General features: G+C 35.1%; 1 protein-coding gene across 1 annotated transcript in view; it reads left to right on the top strand.

The window, feature by feature from the left end:
- mEFG1 (mitochondrial translation elongation factor G 1) overlaps nucleotides 1-22,463 on the top strand; it is a 91,970-nt gene that overhangs the window by 63,438 nt on the left and 6,069 nt on the right. Inside the window, exons 9-12 of the mRNA XM_089108226.1 lie at nucleotides 91-285; nucleotides 5,570-5,722; nucleotides 17,763-18,000; nucleotides 21,018-21,178. Coding sequence (XP_088964352.1) covers nucleotides 91-285; nucleotides 5,570-5,722; nucleotides 17,763-18,000; nucleotides 21,018-21,178 — 747 coding nt within the window. The remainder of the gene's footprint in view (nucleotides 1-90; nucleotides 286-5,569; nucleotides 5,723-17,762; nucleotides 18,001-21,017; nucleotides 21,179-22,463) is intronic.

Here is a 22,463-nt window from a genome sequence, read left to right as displayed (position 1 = left end):
CCTATGAATAGGACAAACTGTCAATGCTATGTATGAAAGAAGAACTCTACTAAAAACTGGGAACCTATAAAGTCTTTGTTATAATTCCAGGAATCAATGCATATACCGGATCCTGTAATTTCACTGTCGATTCGTCCAAAGAATCCAAAGGATTTAGACAGCTTCTCAAAGGCCATTAATCGATTCACAAAAGAGGATCCGACATTTCAAGTTTTCTATGATAATGATAACAAAGAAACAATTGCATCAGGTATGGGAGAATTGCACCTGGAAATATACTCTCAGGTTAGTTATTATTCTTATGTCTCCAGCTTCCTTTATTTCATTTTTCTTCTAGATCTAGAAGATGTAGCTCGGTGGTGAAACTTTTTTTCCTCTCCTTTGTTTATGCATTCCATCCATCATTGGACCGGCCAGACTTTTCTAGAACGGGTAAATAATTAAGACTTTTTTTCTAGACCTTGCGTAATTAAGACATTGAAATTTATAATTTAAGACTCTATAATTAAAACATAGGATTTTTCAAAGACTTTTTACAGCTTTTAGCTTTAGGGTTCGGAAAGAGTCTGTTTAGGCCTACTGAAAATTAACTTTGATATTACATCTCTGTATTTTTTTTCTTCCTTTTTTTATTTGTTTATAATTTATTTTTTTTACAGACTTGCCTTACGATTCGTCAGTGCATATTCTCTTATCTAGCAAGGGGATTGTATGGTTTCGTCAGTTACCAAGTTGTTAACTCCATAAAGTAAACAAATTAAAAATGAAAAGGAAGACTGAACAATGTAAAGCCCTTGTGGGCATTGATTATGATCTAGTAGTTATCTGGTGGTAAAAAATTCAGATTTTTTTCTTTACTTTTCGAGTATAAAGCATCTTAATATGGAGCTAGCTAATTTTTCTTTAAAAAACAGCCTCTAGATTCAGTACCGGGAATTTTCTTGGTCCTTTTGGGACATTAATCCTTATTATTAGTGGTGTTATTGAAGAATATTGAGAATTAAGATTCAAAGAAGTGTGTCAATGGCAGAATCTTGAACACTTTGAATTAATGGATTAAAGTTTTCTCAAGGTTAATTGAATAATTAGAATTAATGTGGAGCCAGTTAATTCTGCTTAAAATTGTAGATTCATCACGCAGAGCTTGGTCATTTTAGAGTACTAGACCTTATTATTAGGGGGTTCGTTTCAGAACATTGCCAATTAGGCTGTAAAATCTCAAACACTTTGAATTAATAAAGTGGACTAGGAATTAGTCTAAAACCCGAAGCTAGCATGAAGCCGATTAATTCTGTTATAGGAGCAACAGTTTGTTCCAGTGTTTCCAGATCTTTGGTTTAAAGTTGCGCTACCATAAAAGTGAAAATGCTGCCGAAAACTCCGTTTTTCTGTGAGAATGCGCCCCTCTAAAAAAATGCGTCGATTTGCAAAAATTAACGTGCAAGCGCCTCAGAAAAGCGCCAAAATGGTGCAAATGTGCCACATCTGGCCACTCTGGTTTCTTCCTTCATTTCTGTTGCAGATTTTAGTTTATTGTAAGAACCTGACAATAGTCTAACCTCTACGGTTTTGCGGAAAGAGTGGACCCTCGGCTAGATTGATGAATATCGTATTACATTTTGGAAAACTCCAGAAATTCGTGTCTTTGGCCAAAAGGTATTGTTTTGCTTGTCCTTGAACCAGAACCAATAGTGTGTGAGCTGAAGTAACGTTGTCTGTGTCAGAGAGCCCCATCTTAAGCTGTTCTGTCGAACTTTTATTTCTTCGAGGCGTGTTTTTACTTTCTGTTGGGAAGCTCTTTTCAAGCAAAAAAGCAATCAGCAAGTAGTTTTAAGTTGAAGTTGTATTAAAACTTAAAAGTGCTTAAGATAGGCAATGTTAGTGTTCTTTGGCACACCGATGAATTGTTTTTGTCTTAAAACAATATGTTGAAAAATTTAGATATTCAAGAATTGAACATATTCCAACGGTCAAAAGTCCTGCCATCTACTTTTACAATCTAGTTCTGTTCGTGATTCCGTAGAGTTTAGGATTTCATTTCCGATGTTTGGGATTGAGGTAAGTGAATGATACCACGTGGCTCTTAAACTTCAATACTTCTTTTAATGCAAAAGAAACTGAGGGTTTTCCATAGCTCTTTTCTTAATTATGATTTTAAGTTGTCTCCTGGAATGAAAATCAACTTTTGAACTATGAAGGATAAAATTTTCGTTTGACGGTGGTTGATATACCTTGAAGAGCTAATAATTGTATATTGTAGCGTTTTTTTTTTAAGTTCAGAAGATACACTAATGAAAACTTCGAGGGGCTGACAACCTCTTTGTTGTGGTACACACCGAAACTGGAAAACAAACCGAAAAGGGGATAATGACTCCGTTCAGGAACAAGCTAAGACATTAACCGTTGGAAAAATAAAGCGGTGACAAAATTGGCCCTTGGTCCTCCCCCCCCCCTCTCCTTTGGACCCTCTTGTCTTAACTTTTTGGCTAAAGGTAATATTGCACATCTTTGAACTAGAATGGTGCAGGGATCTTAGGTTTTTTATTATTGAAGAGCAAAAGGGGACCATTGGCACCACCACCCCCCTCCTCCCCTCCAATCCTCCTGCTAACTTTTAGAATACAAGGGATATTGATCTGTAAGATAAAATGACCAAAGTTGACCCGTGACCCCTCCAACACCTCTCCCCCTCTCACCACCAAATTTATAGCAGAAAGATAGGCATGTCACACATTTTTTAAGTCGGAAAAAAAGAGCGATTTTCAGAGCGATTTTCAGGCACAAAGCGGGCCCATGTCCACTGTAACACCCTCCCCCCTCTTGCCACCAACTTTAAAAAGGTGTAAATGTCGCGTCCGGTTTGAAGCGGAATGCTACAAAGATCTTTAGTTCGCAATGATGGAGGCACAAACTGGGCCTTTAGACTCTTCAAGACCTCCTCCCCCTCCCACCCTCATCCTCTTTAATGCAATTTTTTTGCAGAACGGTTGTAATGTTGCGCCTTTGTTAAAAAATATTCTCGCAAGCGCAAGGATTTTCAATCTATTTGCTTAGGAAACCAAAGTGGGCCAATCTCTTCAATACCTCCAGCCCTCCTGCCTCAAACTTTTAAGTTGGAAGGTCGACATGTCGCACATGTCGACTGTTTGAGTAAAAAAACGTGTACTGATGTTTAGTCTGTAGGATTTCATGTGTAAAATGGGCCCTTGGCCCTCGAAAACACCTTCACCTTAACCGCAAGAATTTATTATCTATATTATCATGGTTACAACTCATGTATTATTAGGGTTTCAAGAACGGGTTAAATCACAACTTTTCAGTAGAGAAGTTGGTAGGTGTTTGGTTTTTTGACTGATGGGCTTGAAGCTCATGGGGCATTAACCCATTTGCTTACCCATCTTCATTCTGTTTGGAACTTATGGGGCAAGAAACTTCAAAATGTCTAAAAAAGAAGTTTAAGAATATGCTTTTTAAAGTTTAATAAAGTGTTTGCATTCACTGAAAACTTGATAGGAGAATGTTAACGGCCAGGTGATGTCAATCAAGAAATTATGGGCCGTTGAACTTTACAGCCCAGATGCTGACAGATTTTGAATTTTCATTGTTTGGGTATTTCTTCTTTATCACAAGAGTAATGTGTTCATCTGGAGGAACGAAGGGCAACTTTTTTGGTCTAAATTTTTATTAGTTTCCGATTCATTTAAGGGTAAAAAAAATTGTTTCCATGTAAATGGTCACGCAACGATTATAAGTAATAATGCAACCCAATGTCGATGTTTGGCAATTATAGTAAAATGTTTATGTGGCAATTCAGTTGTGACACAACTAAATTGCCACATAATTAGTAGGTTTTGATTTTATGTTGAGGTAAATTAACATAGTTTTTTTTGTCATTTTGTTGGTCATTTTTGGATACTAAACCTTATATGGAGTTTACTTAAGAATATCCAGGATTAAGATAGCTTCTATTCAGAATTAATGTGAACAAAATTTTCTGAGGTTGATCTAAAACCGTAGAAAACCCCAGGAAATATTTGTATTATAAATATTTTTTATTATCTTCCTTCATTTCTGTCAAGTTTCTATCTCTTGAAATTTAAGAAAGCCCTAAAATAGAAAACAGAAGTCAGATTACCACTGATAAGAAGACTAAGGATGATTTAATGCTCTTGTGCTATTTTAGGATCTTCAATGTGCATAATGAACATGCTAAGTAGCTTAAATCAAAGGTACTAAGTTAATATGAACCTATTAGATGGCTCTGACGTGAGTTTGGCCTGAAATATAGTTATATCCGTTCCCCTTAATAAAAAAGAAAAAAAAATACTATTTCCCTTCTGGATTACTCTAATGGAATCATTTTTTTGTAAAACTCTTGAAAATCTTTATGATTGTAATTTTGTTTCGGGTAGTTTTGATGAAGATAGTGTGTACCTTGGTTTAAAGGTGAAGAAAGATAACGTCGTTAAAATAGAAGATATAATCTGTAGATTTATGAAGGGTAGATGTTAAAAAGCAATAAAAAATCGTAAAGAAGGGAAAACAAGTATAAATAGAAGTGAAAAATAGAAGAAAACTATGAAAATACTTCGGTCGAGACCTCTGCTCAACCGTTTTCAGTGCAGAATAAAATACTAAAATTTACAGATAAGAGTCCGCAGGACAATACAAACAACAAACCTTAAAAAAAAATACTAAACTTAAAAGAAGACCCTTTGTAAGTAAAGATGCAAGGGTGACTCAGAAATTATATAGTTGTTGAAGAAGTAGAAACGTTTCTTCCTATAGAAAGGTAGCTTTACAACCAAGGATGTAGAAAAAAAGCTAGAAAAATAGCCAACTTTAGAACTTACTTTGATTTTTTCACCCAACTTAGAAGTATATGAAATAGGATTCAAATAAGTTTGAAATTAGGGTGTTCAAGACAGCAATGACAGCAGGGTTAAACAGTACAGAAGCATTAAAGACGCTAAACTAGGAAATGAAAGAGAGGCTAGACATATTTTACGGAATCGTTCTAAGGATACTTAATTGATATCGTTCGAAGTCACTAAGCATTTGTTGCGTGAATGAACGGCATTGTTAGCTTGGACACGTGCTTAAGATTGCTAAAACCATATATTTGAAGTGCTTTTAATAAATAGCCCCCAAGGGAGTAAGGAATCGCAAGACTTCTTAGATTAGTTCAGGACGCGATTGTAAAATACAAATAAACATTTTTAGGATTTGGAAGAAGAGAGTCTGAAGCTTTGCGTAACACGGAACGAATGAACTGTGTTTGCCGTTGTATCGCTCTCATTTGGTTAAACTCTACAACGAGTTTCTAGTAGTAGTAGGAATCTCATTGATGCCACCTGTCCAGAAAACCCTTTTAGTTGATGTAGTTGTATTTCAGGTTGTTTTTTTTATGTATGGTCATTGGTAGTCATATATTGAAAGTATGATTCCGTGATTGTTATTGTTTACTCAGGTTGGCTGCTAACATAGCAAAGAAACTTGTTTTCAGTGAAGTTAATTATTTTTCTCTTTTTATCTCTGCTTTAACATAATGAACGGCTTTTGTTTATAGCGAATGGAGAGAGAATACAATTGTCCAGTAGTGATGGGCAAACCTAAAGTAGCTTTCCGAGAATCTCTGGTTTCACCAATTGAATTTGACTATTTGCATAAAAAGCAGTCCGGCGGTGCTGGTCAATATGGCCGAGTTACTGGAATAATCGAGGTTAGTCATTTACGCTTCTTTTTTGTGTGGTATTTATTCAGCTCGAGAATTTGCTTTCAAATTTTTTGTCATGAATAAAAAAAAACACATATATATGTTCTGTGGTCAACTTTAAAATCTTTGTTTCTAACGGTTTGGTAATTCGGTAATTGGTGATTTTGGTAGGGTCAGTTAAGAAAAAGAAAGAAGGAAAATTTCGATTTTAAAAAGAATTTGTTTAATAGACTTAGAATTTATTTTAAAAAGCTCTTTGCACTAATTTTACATAAAGTTAGAGTGAAATATGAATCAAATTGTCAACTGTTTAAAAATTTTTTAATGATAGTAACTAGCTCTTTGTTCTTTGAATTAAACGACAGTATTTTGAAAGAGTGATTAAAAAAAGACCGCTTAAAAGCTTTCTGAAACATAGAAAAGAAAATACATTTTGCGTTTAAACTGGATGGTAGCTTAGAAGAAGCAATGGGGGACAGAAAGAATCAGAAAGAAAAGAAAAACAGAAAAAAGAAAAGAAGGAACAGAAAGAAAAAGAGTGGAAGAAGGGCGAAACGGATCTTTCTTTTAACGGTTTTCTTTCTATACACTAATTTTGACAGTATTTTATTATACTGCTGCTGTTGTTGCTCCTGTGTTTAGTGTAAAAATACGTCTCATTGAAGTTTTGTTTATTATACTGATTGTTTTAGTGAACCCATCTGTCATTAATTAATCATTTTTGTATTATTTAATTGCTTCTAGTAAAAATTTGGCCTTCTCTTTGAATAAAAATGTGTCTTTTTCAACTAACACAACGCATAAGGTTATAATAGACCAATAAAAGCTGTATCTCAGTTAAATTAGTTGACATTTTTTTCTGTCTGATTTGAACTATATGTAAAAAAAAAGATACCTGAAACTTTCAACCAGTTAAAAAATCAAAAAAATCTTGTTGTTTCGGCAAGTTCAAGGTCTTGTAGTAATGATATTTTCTTAAGATAGGAGCTATTTCAATGGCTTGGATTTTTTGGAACATACAACTTAATAACAATAATCAGAATGTCTAAACGTAGAGAATATCGTTGTGTCCAAACAAAATGAGTTGCCGTTATTTGTGGAGCAAAAAATTCCTTATAACAGGCACGATTTAAAGTTGGTGACCAGAAGTTTCTGAGGAAGGGGTTTCCACTGCGTCATTACAAGGCGAAGAATTATAGAACATGAATTCAAGCAAGTATTTTTTTGGCTTTTGGTTCCCAACATTGATTACAAATTTCCAGAATGAAAAGCCTGTTATTTTCGAAAGGACCATGGGAGTTGAAACCCTGAGGCTAGTAAAAAAAAATTATAAAAAAAAAAAAAAATGTGTGATCATGAAACGTTTTTTCCAAGTTATTTGATTTTATTTTGTAAATGGGGGGGGGGGGGACTATAAGCATCATCCTGTGTTTATGTTGATAATTTTGATTTATTCTGTACTTAAGCAATTCTACTGACAAAATGCCCTAACTCTAAAGAATCCATCACAGGTGGACAAATCTAAAAAAATTAATAGAATCCCAGTCTTATTACGTCCTTTTATTATCTGTCTTATTGGCCGAAGTTTTGACTTGACTTGACTTATGTCTCCTGCCGGGTGCTGATCGGCGTAGAGAGTGAGTCTGCCTCCCCCGTCTCCACCGGTCCATGTTTAGTTTAGTTTATTAATAAAAAATAGAACTTGACAAAATGCATACATATATGTAAACATATAATACATGAAAAAAAACAAGTCTTTCAACTAAATCTTCTAGCCTGCCCATGAACTTGCTAAGGCAAGTTCTTAGGGGTGTGCCAGGAATAGAAAAAAGGAGAAAATTTTAGTACTAATTTATAGCACAAATTAAGTATACCAGAAATACTGATAATATAAAAAATATATATATATATGTATATGTGTATAAATAAAATACATAATTCCTTGCTGAGTTACTACTGAAGTCACCGTAACGACAACAAAAAAAGGAAAGGCTATCCAATAATCCACTATACTCCTTCACACACCTCAAACAACAAAAGAAGAAGAAAAAAACGAATAAAAAAACAAATAATAGCTTAGGACTCATTAATAGAATACATTTTTTCCGTGACTTCACTTCTAAATTTTTCCAAACCATTTTATACCATTAATAATCATATTATTACTAAGCTATAAATTTATAAATGAAATACAAATAAAAATGACAAATAATAATTTAAAACTCATAGTTAGAATACATTTTTTCTTTAACTTTATTTCTAAATTCTTCAAAACTTGTTGTGTCACTAATTTTCTTATCATTAGTATTCCATAATTTTATTCCTCGATAAATTAAAGGAGAACTTAGGCCTTGTAGGAATGTCAATTGGAGCAGACAGTGCCTTGCTTGTTCGAGTATTATCATTGTGGCAATCAGACCTAACCTTAAACATGCCTGAGAAGCATAGAGGTAGATTATTATTATTATACTTGAACATAAATAACTGGTGATAAAAATCCCGTAAGCCAGTAGCCGGTAAAATTTTTTATCTTATGTACTCTGATCTCACAGAACCACTATAAGATTTATTGAGAAGTATGAAAACCACATAATTTTGGAGAACTTGAATCGGATTAATTAGCGCTGGAAATGTCCCTCGCCCCGCTGAAGAACGATACAAAATATGTGGAAGTATTACCCTGAAATGCAACAACCTTAAAATGCGAGACGGGACAAAGTTTGCAAATTTTCTAAGCATTCCAATATTCCGTGATAAAATCGCTAATGTGTTCCCAGCATGTTTCCTAAACGACAAAGTTTCATCAAGTGTAATACCTAAATACTTGACACAAGACTTCGTTCCAATCTCGCCATAACTGTATTTTAATCGAGAAATCCATGGGTAATATGTAGCTGTTCTTGAGAATATGATAAAACTACTCTTAGCCGGGTGAATTTGTAGTTATTTACGCGCATCCAAGTTGAAACTCTGTCTAACGATTGTTTACTTAATTCAAGTAATCCCTTCTCAGTTCTTGCGAGACAAACAAGCGACGTGTCATCAGCAAACATCGGTACTGTCACTTCTTGTGGATCATTGAATAATTCACTGAAATCGTTTTTTATATTAGATATGGTTTGAGTTAGGTCATTTACAAAAATTAGGAATAATAGAGGTCCAAGAACAGAGCCCTGTGGAACTCCACGTGTAATAGGAAAGCTTAATGAACGCTTTAAGTCAATCTGAACATACTGCAGCCGCCCTGCTAAAAATGCACGTAGAAAGTTAAGCTAAAACCCTCTAGACTTCATCCAACGCATGATTGACTATGCTGCTTAGATAAGCAACCGCTTGTTCTGTTGTGAAACCATGCCGAAATCAAAATTGGGTAGAATTTAACACATTATGACGCTCTAAATATGCATAAAGACGGGCAGCAAAGCACTTATCTAAAACACGTGATAGCACTGGAAGGATAGAATTCAGCCTATTACTTCCTAAGTTATTTGCGTCATCCACCCTATGAACAGTGATCACACTGGTTGCTTTAAAGCAAAACGAGAAGAAACCCTCTTTAAATGCAGAATTAATTAGGGACAAAAGTGGCTTCTGGATTAGTGGCAGAATAAATTTAACCATTCTTAATGATGTAACATCACTACCAGAAGCATTACTTTCCATTTTGTAGATGATCTGTTTCATCTCACTTAATGATACAGGTGCTAAATGCATTGAAACCTCAGGTTCATAATGACCAAGGTAGTCAAAAATGCTTGGATCATCTAACATTGGACAGATTCCTTCAGCAACACTCTTTCCTACCGCTGAGAAGTAATTTCCGAATACCTCCGAAACATCATCAGCACTTTTGGGCATTTCACCTTCTTGGTTTACTATTTCAAGTGGGATCGTTTTCGTTGGCTGCTGGAGTACTTCTTTAATCATGCGCCATGTTTTTGCCGGACATCCGGATACTTCCTCGAAGTTCCCTGAGTAAAATTCTCTTTTTGCTTTTCTTAATAATCGGTTTAGAGCATTGCGACAAGTATTATATATTTTATCATTTAAATCGCATTTATCATTGATCTTTTTTTTTGTAAAGTTGGTCTCTAGTACGCATCAATTTTAGAAGGTCTCCAGTAATCCAGGGCTTCTTTGGGGTTGTCCTACGCCGTCCTTTTTTCCTTTGACAATGCTTTTCTAATTCACTTTGGATAATCTGGTAAAACAAATTAAATCTTTCTTCATTATTAGATGCAATTGATAAAATATTATCCCATTATCAATTATTTCACCAATTTTCCAAATGCTAACTCCTGTTCCCCCTCCGAGTCAGTACACCCTAGCAAGAATCCCAGATCCATATTTTTCTCTCCAACTGATAGTAATGAGGTGCTTCAAGTTATCGAATCTCTCTCTAATAGTAGTACACCTGACTTCCTTGGAATAAGTAATAAGCTTCTTAGAACTGCATCTTCCTATGTTTGTGAACCCATTGTGCATATAGCAAACCTGTCTATGATCAATGGAGTCTTCCCAGAAATATTTAAATCAGCAATTGTTATCCCGATTCATAAAAAAGGCGATCCATCTGAGATAAGTAATTATCGTCCAATCTGAATTCTCCCAGTTGTATCCAAAGTGCTTGAGAGAATTATCTTCCGACGTCTTTCTCCCTTTTTATTTGGGATTAATCCTTCAGATTCGTTGATTTCTTTTCATCAATATGGCTTCCGTTCCAAATTTTCAACTGCTCATGCACTAATCGACGCCACACAGTTTATCCGTTCCCAACTTGACCTTAAAAATACTGTAATTGGTTTATTTCTGGATTTTTCTAAGGCCTTTGACATGGTTGATCAAAGTGTTTTATTTAGTAAACTCAAGAACATAGGGATTCGTAGAATTCCTTTCTCATGGTTCGGCTCCTATCTCTCTGGTAGAGTACAGAGTGTGAGTCTGGGCGGCATGACCTCGCATCCTCTACCTGTCCCGAGGGGCGTCCCGCAGGGCTCTGTTCTTGGTCCAATACTTTTTCTCCTTTATATTAATGATTTGGTTACAGGCCGGGGTCCATCAGTGCACCCATTACTTTTTGCTGACGATACCAACTTTTTCATCACCGGCCCTAATTTACCATCCGTCGTCACCTCTGCTCAAATTCTTCTGAATATAGTACAAGAATGGTCTCTCGTTAACTACATGACCATTAACAGCAATAAAAGTTAGGTTGTATTATTTCATATCCCTTACAAAAAAAATGAAGGTCAACAAGCATTTGGCCTAAAATATTCCACCAATCTCCTCCTGCAGGTCGAAGTTGCCAAGTTTTATGGTGTCCACATAGACTCCTCCCAATCATTTGCAACTTATGTATCCTACATCAGAGCCATAATTTTGCGACAGGTATGATTAATCGTGTGAATAATTTTCTTCCCCTGATATCCTTGTCACCCTTTATTACTCTTTTATTTACCCATATATCTCATACTGCGGATCTGTTTGGGGCAACACTTATCCTTCATTTACCAATAAATTAAAAACTGCCCAATACCGTGCCATCAAAGCAGTTTTTCGGCTGCCCCGACTATATCCCACTCAGGACTTGTTCTCCGATTTTGGTATTATTCCTTTTGAACAAATTATTAAAAAATTAAATTTATCCCTTGCATACTCCGCTTACCATAAAAACCTTCATCCCCAATTATTATCTTATTTTAATTGCAATAATTCTGTAGGCATATGTCTCAGTTCATCCAACCGTTCCTTTATTGTCCCCAAGTGTGTCTCTAGCTCCGCCCAGCGATCCCCCATTTATAAATCTATACTTCAATGGAATATGATACCCTCCAGTGTTGAGCTATCCACAAGTTTTCGCACGCTGTATAAAAATGTTACTAAACTTTGATATTATAAATCTCTAAATTTTTTTAATCAATTTGCTTTAATTTACCCGTGTTTTCTCTTTTTGTTTTTTTTTTGTTTTTTTTCTCTCTTGTTTATTTTCAATTTTTTGTTGTTATGGTCCTCAACAAGTTCGCTTCCAGGATCCATATTATTATTGGTGTTATGTTTCATCTTGTTTTTATTTCAATAAATTGAATTGAATTGAATTCATTTGAGATAAAACACTCTTATAACGCAAGAGAATTGTTTTATTCACATAATGCCAAGAAACTCATTCATTAACCTAGAAATATTTCCTAGAGGAATAGCATGTATAGAAAACACACCAAAATGGTCAGAAGTATAATTAACAATAACACGGGGGGAGTCAGGACTAACATTAGAGAATATATTATCAAGGCATGTCGTCGATATATCCATGACCTTTGTAAGTAAGTCAATTGCTAGAAGTAATCCGATTGATACGAAAATATTCAATTCACTAAATTTAGTGAATTGTATGGTTGGGGGATGTGGTTGTGTTGAGGAGTAAAGCGAGAGTCGTAAAGCGTGATTAGGAAGAATAGTTATTTTTTCAAGTGATTCAACGTGCGTTTTTTGCATAGAGAAGTTTATTTATGTTTATTTATTTCTATTTGTTTTAATTAAACCCGATTGAATCTGAATAGTCGGCTGCTCTTTGCATGTATTTCAATCATGTCAACGTTTAGATTACCCACAAGAAAACACGGGAAATTCACAGGCATCTTAACAAGCTGCTCCCCAAAAAGATCAAAGAATTCATTATATGAGGAAGTCGGTGGGCGGTAGAGGACTATTAAGTAGCAAGAATAATTACCTAAACAAAGATGAAGCACGAGTGACTCAAACACCATCTCCCTATAAATAGTTAAATCAATCCGAATGGTCACTTCAATATCCGATCTAATATGTACGGCAAGGCCACCATGTTGACGTAATTGCCTATTTTTGTGTAAAAATTATATTCCTCTAAAGCAAGCAACTCCATGTCTCAGATAAAGCTATCACGTGAAAAACCGAAATATTAGCTAAATCTTCAATAAATCTATAACTTGAATTTAACCCTTGGCAATTCAGATGAAAAATATTGAAAAAATTGCCAGGTTTACGCCATATAGGACCAATCTCACACGGTAAAACATAATTCGAATCTTCGAGCTGAAAGCGAATACCGCAACCAAGGTCCGAAAGTCCACTCGAAACATCATTATATCTACACGCAAAATCTATTTTATTACTCTCTAATTCCTTTAATTTCTGAGGTGCTGAAGGAGATTGAAATATACTATCCATAACTAAGAGTTACAAGCCCTATCTTACGGTAACTCAATCTTTGACACAGATAAACACTGCGGTTAAATACACATATCAATCGTCTAACTACTTCATGAACTAAGAAAAAGAAACTCAAACTTAACTTCGCTATTATTAACAGAACAATAATTTGCTTATAGTTTAGTCGCTTAGCCCAAACGACCTTTCTAACCATGCAACCCCTTCCGTATCCCTTTCGGATGAACGTTGATGAACGTTTATGTTTCCCTCAGTTTGATGTTTGCCGTCGTCAGGAACTTGGACAGACTGTCAGATCATCACTTCTTTGGTCGGCCGCAGGGTCGCTTCCAGCTGGCTTTGGTAGGGTCAAAGTCGTAGATCACCTTTGTAGGTAGATGTGGAGGCATTCACAGCAGTGTCCAAACCATCCTAAGGTGCGCTCTGCTTTTTGGATTGAAAGCTGTAACAGCTTCTCATTGTTGACGGAGTCAAACCTACGATCCTCCTCAAGAACTTTGACTGAAATGTTGGAGTGTAAATACTACGTTTTACTAATTAGTAATATAGCTCAATTAATTATGTGTGCTTTAATATTTTTTTTTAATTTTGTTTAAGTCGTCTAAGAGTATTTTTTATAACTGTATAGTTTAAAGACAAACCCATTACTTTAATTAGTGTGTTTGAACTGCTTGTCTAGTAGGAACTACACGGAAGAATGAAAACTTTAACAATTCTTTATTGTTATAAACCTTAAGATTGGTCTTAAGTTTTTGAAGAAAAAAATTATCAAGTTGTCAGATGGTGCAACTTTTTATATATCCACTAAGATGCTTACAGTCAGTGATCTAAGAAATACAAATTTTATATATTTGTAAAATGTAGACAGGTTGAAAAAAAATACTTTGACTTACTTGACATAACGGTCATGTTGAGCAGGTTGGTCAGTATAGAAGGAAATAGTTGACTGCGCCATCAGTTGTCTCCACTCTTTCTAAGGATGGAGGACCATTGGGGTTGATATTTTGAATAAGGAGATGTTAGTTTATTACACTCGCCCATCTGGTGTGTGGCCTTCCTCGAAAGTGTTGCCAGTTATTTTTTGAGGGACTGAGATCCATTATAAACGTTACGGGTTACTTGGCAGGAAGTGGATTAGCTTGCCATACCACCATAAAAGACAGGCTTTTTCTTCAGTAGAGATTCGCCAGCTTGGAGGTCATTAGGATCTCAGTGTTAGGAATCTTGACATACCATCTGAAGCTTTCGACTTGACGCATGTGTCTAGATTGAACGGCATTAACCTGCATAGCTGTCTTCGAATTGTAGACTATGTCGCAGAATAGTGCAGCATGACGCCTAAGACTGTAGCTTTGTAAATTCGAGCTTTGGTGTGGCTACTAATTTGAGGTTTGAGGAAGACTGCTCTCGCGAGTCGTCCAAATACAGGCTTTGTCTTGGCCAATATGGCTGAGATTTCGGCGTTAATTGTGCTATTTGAGGATATAATTGATCCAATTTACGTGAACTGCCTTGCCACGTCGACAGCCTGGGACATTTAAACTTGACACCGACGCCTTCGTTGAGCATAGCCATGGCCATTATTCTCGTTTCTTTAAGTTGATTTGTAGCCCGACTTCAGAGACCGTGACGTTGAGCCCCAAGTACTGACTTAAGGTGTTCGCGATTGTCGCTAAGGACAACTACATCATGGGCTAAGTCAAAATGAGACAAGAGTCCTCCTGTCATAAACAATGCCGGAAGGTGGACAGGGTGTGTCTCCTAGATGTGGTCGATGACGCAGTTAAACCGATCAGGTGTATTGTTGCCGTACTCCTTTTTGATGGGGAAGGAGAAAGAAACTTTCCCAGTAACCAGGACAATGTTTTCTGTGTTGCTGTAGAGCTTTTGTAAGAGGCTGATTGTCTTTGTTAGTGCTAACATATTAGCTTGAAAAGACTGTTTAAGTCATAGCGCTTCTTGGCAGCATGTTTTCTTGTTCCTTGTGAGATTTATAGTTATTCCTTCCGCGGAAAAAAAAAGAAAAATTTTGCACTGCCAAGGCAAAAGAGCACTCAGAATGAAAGAAAATTGGTCTTTTTGAATGGGTGTTTTTGAATTGGTCTTTTTGAAAATGTATGCAGTTATTTTGCTAATAGGTGTGCTAATAAGAAATAATTAATGTATTTTTTCTGGTGCCCCTCTATCCTTATCAATTTATTTACGGGATAGAAATTGAAAGATGTATTTGTTCTTTTTCCTGTCAATAAAAAAAAAAGAAAAAATGAAGAGACAAAGAAAATGTGAAGACGGGTAAAACTCCTAGTAGAGACAGTGAAGAAACTATTTTTTTTTTTTTTTTAATGAAACAGCTCAGCGTCTATGAAGTGATTTAGTCCTTACTGATATCTTTTCTGTCTTATTGAATATTAACTAAAAAAAATAAGTTTTTTTTTAAATTAAAGTAAGGAGCGAAAATTAAAAATTAAAACGAACAGAAAAAGCTGATTTTTTTAAAATGAAACAGCTCAGCGTCTATGAAGTGATTTAGTCCTTACTGATATCTTTTCTGTCTTATTGAATATTAACTAAAAAAAATAATTTTTTTTTAACTGAAAGTAAGGAGCGACAATTAAAACTTAAAACGAACAGAAACAGCTGATTTTTTTAAAATGAAACAGCTCAGCGTCTATGAAGTGATTTAGTCCTTACTGATATCTTTTCTGTCTTATTGAATATTAACTAAAAAAAAAAAGTTTTTTTTTAACTGAAAGTAAGGAGCGACAATTAAAACTTAAAACGAACAGAAACAGCTGATTTTTTTAAATGAAACAGCTCAGCGTCTATGAAGTGATTTAGTCCTTACTGATATCTTTTCTGTCTTATTGAATATTAACTAAAAAAAATAATTTTTTTTTAACTGAAAGTAAGGAGCGACAATTAAAACTTAAAACGAACAGAAACAGCTGATTTTTTTAAATGAAACAGCTCAGCGTCTATGAAGTGATTTAGTCCTTACTGATATCTTTTCTGTCTTATTGAATATTAACTAAAAAAAATAATTTTTTTTAACTGAAAGTAAGGAGCGACAATTAAAACTTAAAACGAACAGAAACAGCTGATTTTTTTAAAATGAAACAGCTCAGCGTCTATGAAGTGATTTAGTCCTTACTGATATCTTTTCTGTCTTATTGAATATTAACTAAAAAAAATAAGTTTTTTTTTAACTGAAAGTAAGGAGCGACATTAAAACTTAAAACGAACAGAAATTATTCCGTAAATGAAAGGGGCTGTCCCCTTCTCAACGCCTCGCTCTTTACGCTAAAGTTTTTTATCGTTTTAAAAAATAAAGTTGTGAGACAGAGTCAAACTTTAGCGTAAAGAGCGAGACGTTGAGGAGGGGACAGTCCCTTTCATATACGGAATTCTGTTCGTTTTAAGTTTTAATGTCGCTCCTTACTTTCAGTTAAAAAAAAACTTGTTTTTTTAGTTACTTTCTGAACGTTTTTGAATTAATTCAGCTTTGGTTTTGGCTCACCGTATATGAATATTTAAAACAAAATTCGCATATAAATTTTTCTTTTTTTGGCTAATTGCCTCTCTCGAAATTTTGCTCTGACGTAACTTACGAATTAATTTACGTAACAAATTTCTATATTCGTATGATTTTATTACGTATATTAGGGAGTTTGCTCCCTAGTTAATACCTCGCTCTTTACGCTAAAGTTCGAATTTTGTTCGAATCACAAACCCCTGAATCACAAACACCGATTAATTAGAACAGAGAGTTTTTTTGAAAGTACTAAAAAAACATTAGCGTAAAGAGTAAGGCATTTACTAGGGGGTGAACTCCCTTATATGCATAATCATTACTGTTCTTTTTAAGTTTTAATGTTGCTCCTTACTTTCAGTTGAAAAAAACTTGTTTTTTTTTATATTTAATTTCTGATCGTTTTTAATAATGCTGGGAAATGCTTCATAGAAATGTCCCTTCCCCCAAGGAAATATCCTCCACGGAAAGATCCTCACCCGGAACCCCTACTCTGACCCCGAACCCCCACTAGAAAAAAATTCCTCCTCAAACCGCCTGTATACTTCCCAATAACCAATACTATATGTAAACAATGGGTAAAGTTTAAACTTGCAGCTCTTCCCCTGGGAACTGTGGGGGATTAAGTCATCTTGAAAGAGACATTTATTAGATCTTCGGCCATGTTGAACAAAATGGCTCTCTCAAGATTTTGATTGAGTGACTTTGGAAAATAATGAGCTTGGGAGGGGGTCAATTTGCCCTCCAATTTTTTGGTCACTTAAAAAGGGCACTATAACTTTTAATTTCCGTTCGAATGAGTCCTCTCACGATATTCTAGGACCACTGGATCGATACGATCACCCCTGGAAAAAAAAAAAAAAAAATAAAAAAAAAAAGTAAAATAAACACGCATCCGTGATCTTTCTTCTGGCAAAAAATACAAAATTCCACATTTTTGCATATCGGAGCTTGAAGCGTCTATAGTAGGGCTCTCTGATACGCTGAATCTGATGGTATGATTTTCATTAAAGTGATATGACTTTTAGGGGTTGTTTCCTCCTTTTTTCGAAAATAAGGCAAATTTTCTCAGGCACCTAACTTTTGATGGGTAAAACTAAACTTGGTGAAACTTGTATATTTTAAATCAGCATAAAAATTTGATTCTTCTGATGTATCTATTGGTATCAAAATTTCGTTTTTTAGAGTTTCGGTTACTATTGAGCCGGGTCGCTCCTTACTTACAGTTCGTTACCACGAACTGTTTGAAAAATGTTTTCTATTTTTTATTACTAGTTTTCGATCATTTTGAAGAATTTTTTTTTGTAATTTCAGCCACTTGGTCCCTCAGAGAATACGCAAGTTTTATTTAACGATGAAACAGTTGGAACAAATATTCCCAAACAGTTTGTACCAGCTGTAGAGAAAGGCTTCCGAATGATGACCGAAAAGGGGTTACTGAGCGGTCACAAAATCTCTGGTGTCAAGTTCAGACTCATAGATGGCGCTCACCATATTGTAGATTCCAGTGAACTTGCATTCATTTTAGCTGCACAAGGAGCAGTTAAACAAGGTGAGTTCTTATTTTTAAGAGCTGCAGGTCAAATTAGAGTCCAGATAGATTCTTTTTTGGTTTCCAAAATAAACAACTTTATTTTGTTTAATTTCACCCAATAAAAGTATTTTGTTCCTCTTTACTTAAAAGAAAAAGTATTTCTATTAAAATTATCATTTTTTACTCTCAATTATTGTTTTCTATTTTTTATTCCTATTACCGTACAGCTTGACTGCCAACCAAGAAGAACAGATTGTATCGTTCCAAGAAGTTACTGTGTAAATTCAATTAAGCTGAGTTCAGCTATTTTAACCAAATCGAACAAAATGTATTTTATAAAAAAATTATTTTTACATTATAAAAATCTACTTTATCTGTTACTTTTACATATATTGTAATGAAAACTAAGACAGAAATTCGGAAAAGTTATACGGATTTCCTTCTAATTTTTAGCCAATAGAACAAATCGACCACCAAACTACTAAGGATGTTTAATGTAAACAGCGATCCACATAGAATTACAGTCAGTGAGGGTTCCAATGCATTTCCGAGAGAAGGGGGGGGTAAAATTTCAGTAAAGGATATTTATAGTCGTTGTATAATTGAAAAGTATGCATTTAAATGTCATATTTCAGACAGGCGTGGCTGAAGCCCAATTAATTCTCCCCTGGCTCTGTTGCAGCCATAACAATTGATAACTAATATTTTAATGGTAATAATGGGACTCTTTATCTTAAGATTGTGTACTTTAGGGTCAGTTCGTTGACTCGTAAAATTATTGCCATCTTCCTTGGGGCTGCCTTTGAGTGAGCATCATCGACCAGACCCACAAGAGGCTGTCCCAATTAACTTCTAACTGGGAATATCCTTTTCATTTTTTTTTCTTTTTGTTTACAATGCTATTGCTTTTAAGTGTTTTCTCATGTGTTGTGGGCAGCAAAAATACTTATTTCAGAAATAAAAATATCTTCTCTTTGCCTGATCATCAGAGCCTGACAAAGAGTAGGGAAAGAGGATATCAACTCTTCCGTAAACTTTAAAATTGCGCGAATTCATTGCTTTATATGTATGTGCATCCAAGAATTAAGGAAGAATAAGCTTCAGGGGCGGCAATTCACGAAAATGTAAATGGGACAAAATGTATTTTTCTTTATCGAGGAATACATTTCCAGTTTTTTCAATGAAAATGCCCAACACGGATATTTTCGTATAAACGCCCAAAAAAGTTTCTAAAATCTGGTAGGTGGCAGCTTATCTAAAATATATAAATAGTCATCTCATTGCAAAATAGCCTTGAGCATCAGAGCCCTGTAAATGGTAGGGAAAGAGGGTATCAACCTTTGCCAAAGTTTTAAAAGAGTGTGAATTCGGTGCTTTTAATGCATGCATCTCCAAGAATTAAGGAAGAAGAAGTTTCAGGGGCAAGAATTCGTAAAAATATAGATGGGACATAATGTATTTTCCAAAATCGAGGATTATGGGCAGTTTTTTTTTAATCAAAATACTGCAAAAAGCTCATGTTCGACGCTGAAATGTTTTTTTTTTAGTCTCTAGGACGCAATTGCCTCCCCCTCCCCCAAAAAAATAAAAATTGCGCCCTGTTAAAGTTCCTCTCTAAGATTTTGTATTTCGAACGTTCCAAACGTTGCCCGAATGAAGTGAGACCTTTCGCCCTTGTCGTGTGTTTTATTAGCAAAAGGTAGGTAAATCCTACTCTTTGGCCAATATGTATTGATAAATATAGCTGCAACTTTCAAAATGTCCCACTTGAACTTTTTCTGGTAAATTCCAAGATGTAATGTAAATTTATATGGTGGCAAAATTAAATTAAAGATATAGTTTATCGAAAAGTTCTGATCACGTCCTTAGATTATGTCAAATAAAAACCATCTGTGAAAAATGATTTAAAACTCTGACGTAAAAGCTGAGCTTAACATAGCTGGAGCTGAATACTAAATTTTCATTATAAAGTCATTGGAAATCGGTGAAAAAGAAAACTATAACAGATTTGTATCGAGATCAGGTAAGCACACAGACAGGTGCAAACAAGGACTTCAAATCTCTGAGCTCTCATCAAATCTTCAACCTTTTCCGATTTTATCTGTAGTTTTATAAATAGTGTAATAAAATTTGTGACTTTTGGTATTTTTGACCCCTCCCCTGAGAAAAAAAAAACTTCTTGTATCTCTAACCAGGGTCAAATGAAAAGGAGTTAAGCTTTTTGAAGTACCCTTTGCATGTTATTGTTATAGCAAACAAGAAGATACAATTTTTTTTATATTATTTTTAATCGTTTCTTTTACGGAAAAACAAATTCACGTGATGACGTCTATGCAACCCAACCCCACATACATTTTAACAGCAACTCCTTCAAAATAAAACCCTTTTTGCGCTGTTGAATTTAAATGCTATGTGTGATGGGAGGAAGGATTAACAATAGGATACATTGAACTGGGAGGGTTCCTAATTTTTATCACACTGATATAAATTTTAGATGGCTTGAATGAGCCTTACATAGAAATATTTTAGTTCAGTGGGGGAAAACATCAGGATAATAGCAAAAGTGTGCAATTTTTGGGAAGAGTGGTGCTGGTGGTCAACCAGACTGACCTCCAGGCCACCTGATGAAGCTGCTGAATGTTGCGCAACAGTGATGAGTGACCTTAAGTATGGTGTTAAAGCGTGGGTATTAAAAAGCGATAAACACCTGATTTATCATGTGTTTTTCAGATAAATTGTTTAAGGACAATTTTAGACATAAATCTTGGTATTGAGTTACCACATGCTACTCTTTATGAATGGATTTACCGACAAAGAAATAACATTGTAAACTAATGGAATACCTTATTTTTCCTTTTATGTTTCTATCAAAGGATGTTAGGATGATCAATGAGGTTTCTGCCATAAAAAGGAAAGTGAAAACTGCTCAATAACGTGGAGTTCATTTGTGGTTGGTTGAAATCCCCCTCGTTCAAAATAGATCTGATATTAGTCAACTATCTAGATTTATAAGGATAATAAGTAATTCCTTTTAGCATACGACCTAGGAAATTGGCATATTCTTGAACCAGTTATGGCAGTTGAAGTTGCGGCACCCGAAGAATTCCAAGGTACCGTAATGGGTCAGCTAAATAAACGTCACGGCATCATTACTGGAACCGAGTCAAGCGAAGGCTGGTTCACTATCTATGCTGAGGTCAGTATTTCTATCAAATGTTTATTAGGGATTTTTTCTCCTAAGTGTGCACAAAATAATATTAGCGTTTGATCTCATTGAAGTTTAAGTTCTTTACAGTTTTAAGAGAACAAACAGCTTTTTAGTTTCCTTTGTTAGTGTAGGGTCCCACAGGGGTGTTTAAGCTCCAAAACTTTTTTTTATGTTCGTCAGCAATTTCTCCTAGTATATTGTATTGATCCTGCCAGTCTTCGGTTTACAATAACATATCAACAAGGTATGCTGTCTTACCATCACGTGAATGCCATGTTAACATATGGGCCATTTTATCACCAAACACCGTATTGGTTATAACTAGATTGTTATACCTACCAAATTGCAACAGTCTGTAGCCATTGCTATTTTCTTTTCCTTCACCAAATTAACGTAGGCTAGGATACCATCTATCCCTATTTCTACCTGGGACTCTATCTTTTTGTTTCTCTATAAGTAAAATTCATCTGAGTCACTAGTGTCTCCCCCTCTCTCCATATGTGAGGGGGCTTCCCCATCTTAAGCCCCTATTTCTTTACGCTAAAGTGACTTTTTTCTCAATTCTTTAAGAAAGACTTCACAATTATCATGACCGTTTAATTAGAATAAAAAGCTTTGTCAAAGCAATAGAGATGTTGGTTTAATGAGCAAGAGATTTGGGAGGGTGCAGCACCACTCATTTTTTGGGGTGGGGGTGGGGGAGGTTCCGCGTTTTTTTTCCGTGAGGTGGTGGGTCCACATTTTCCACAGGGGATAATTTCTAGGGGTGCATATTTCAGGGGGGTTAACGCCGGCCACCAAAAAAGGACAATCAAAGATAAAAAAAAGCACGATAATATCTTTAGACGTATGAAACGAGGTATGCTCAATGCTGATAAAACCCAGAAAAGAACAGAAACGTCTAACAATAAGAAAAAAGGAATTGCAACTAATCAATTGAGGATGAAAATCAGAATTGTTCGTCATTAAAACTGATTAAAATCTAACCTGGCTGGACTCTTATTACCTGGATGGGGTTGGAGTAGCTTTAATACATTTGGTTTATTTTTTTGTGTGTGCGAGGGGGGGTCTATTATATTTGGTTTTCCTTAAAAATGTTGTTTCTGGTTTTCTTATCTCTTCTTGCATTATTCTTGTTGTTCCATTTTTCAGGTTTCGTATTGCTTTTGTTTTTATTCTTTTGTTGTACTAATATAAATGAATAAATAAATCTTAAAATGAGTACAGCTTAATTTGTATATGCAAATCAAGCGTAAAACGAACAAAAATATTT

Source organism: Artemia sp. Qi Xiang Cuo, chromosome 2 (assembly GCF_049724085.1).
Source record: "Artemia sp. Qi Xiang Cuo chromosome 2, ASM4972408v1, whole genome shotgun sequence".
NCBI lineage: Eukaryota > Metazoa > Arthropoda > Branchiopoda > Anostraca > Artemiidae > Artemia > Artemia sp. Qi Xiang Cuo.
The sequence above is the reverse complement of the archived record's forward strand: the minus strand, read 5'-3'. Positions and strand labels throughout refer to the sequence as shown.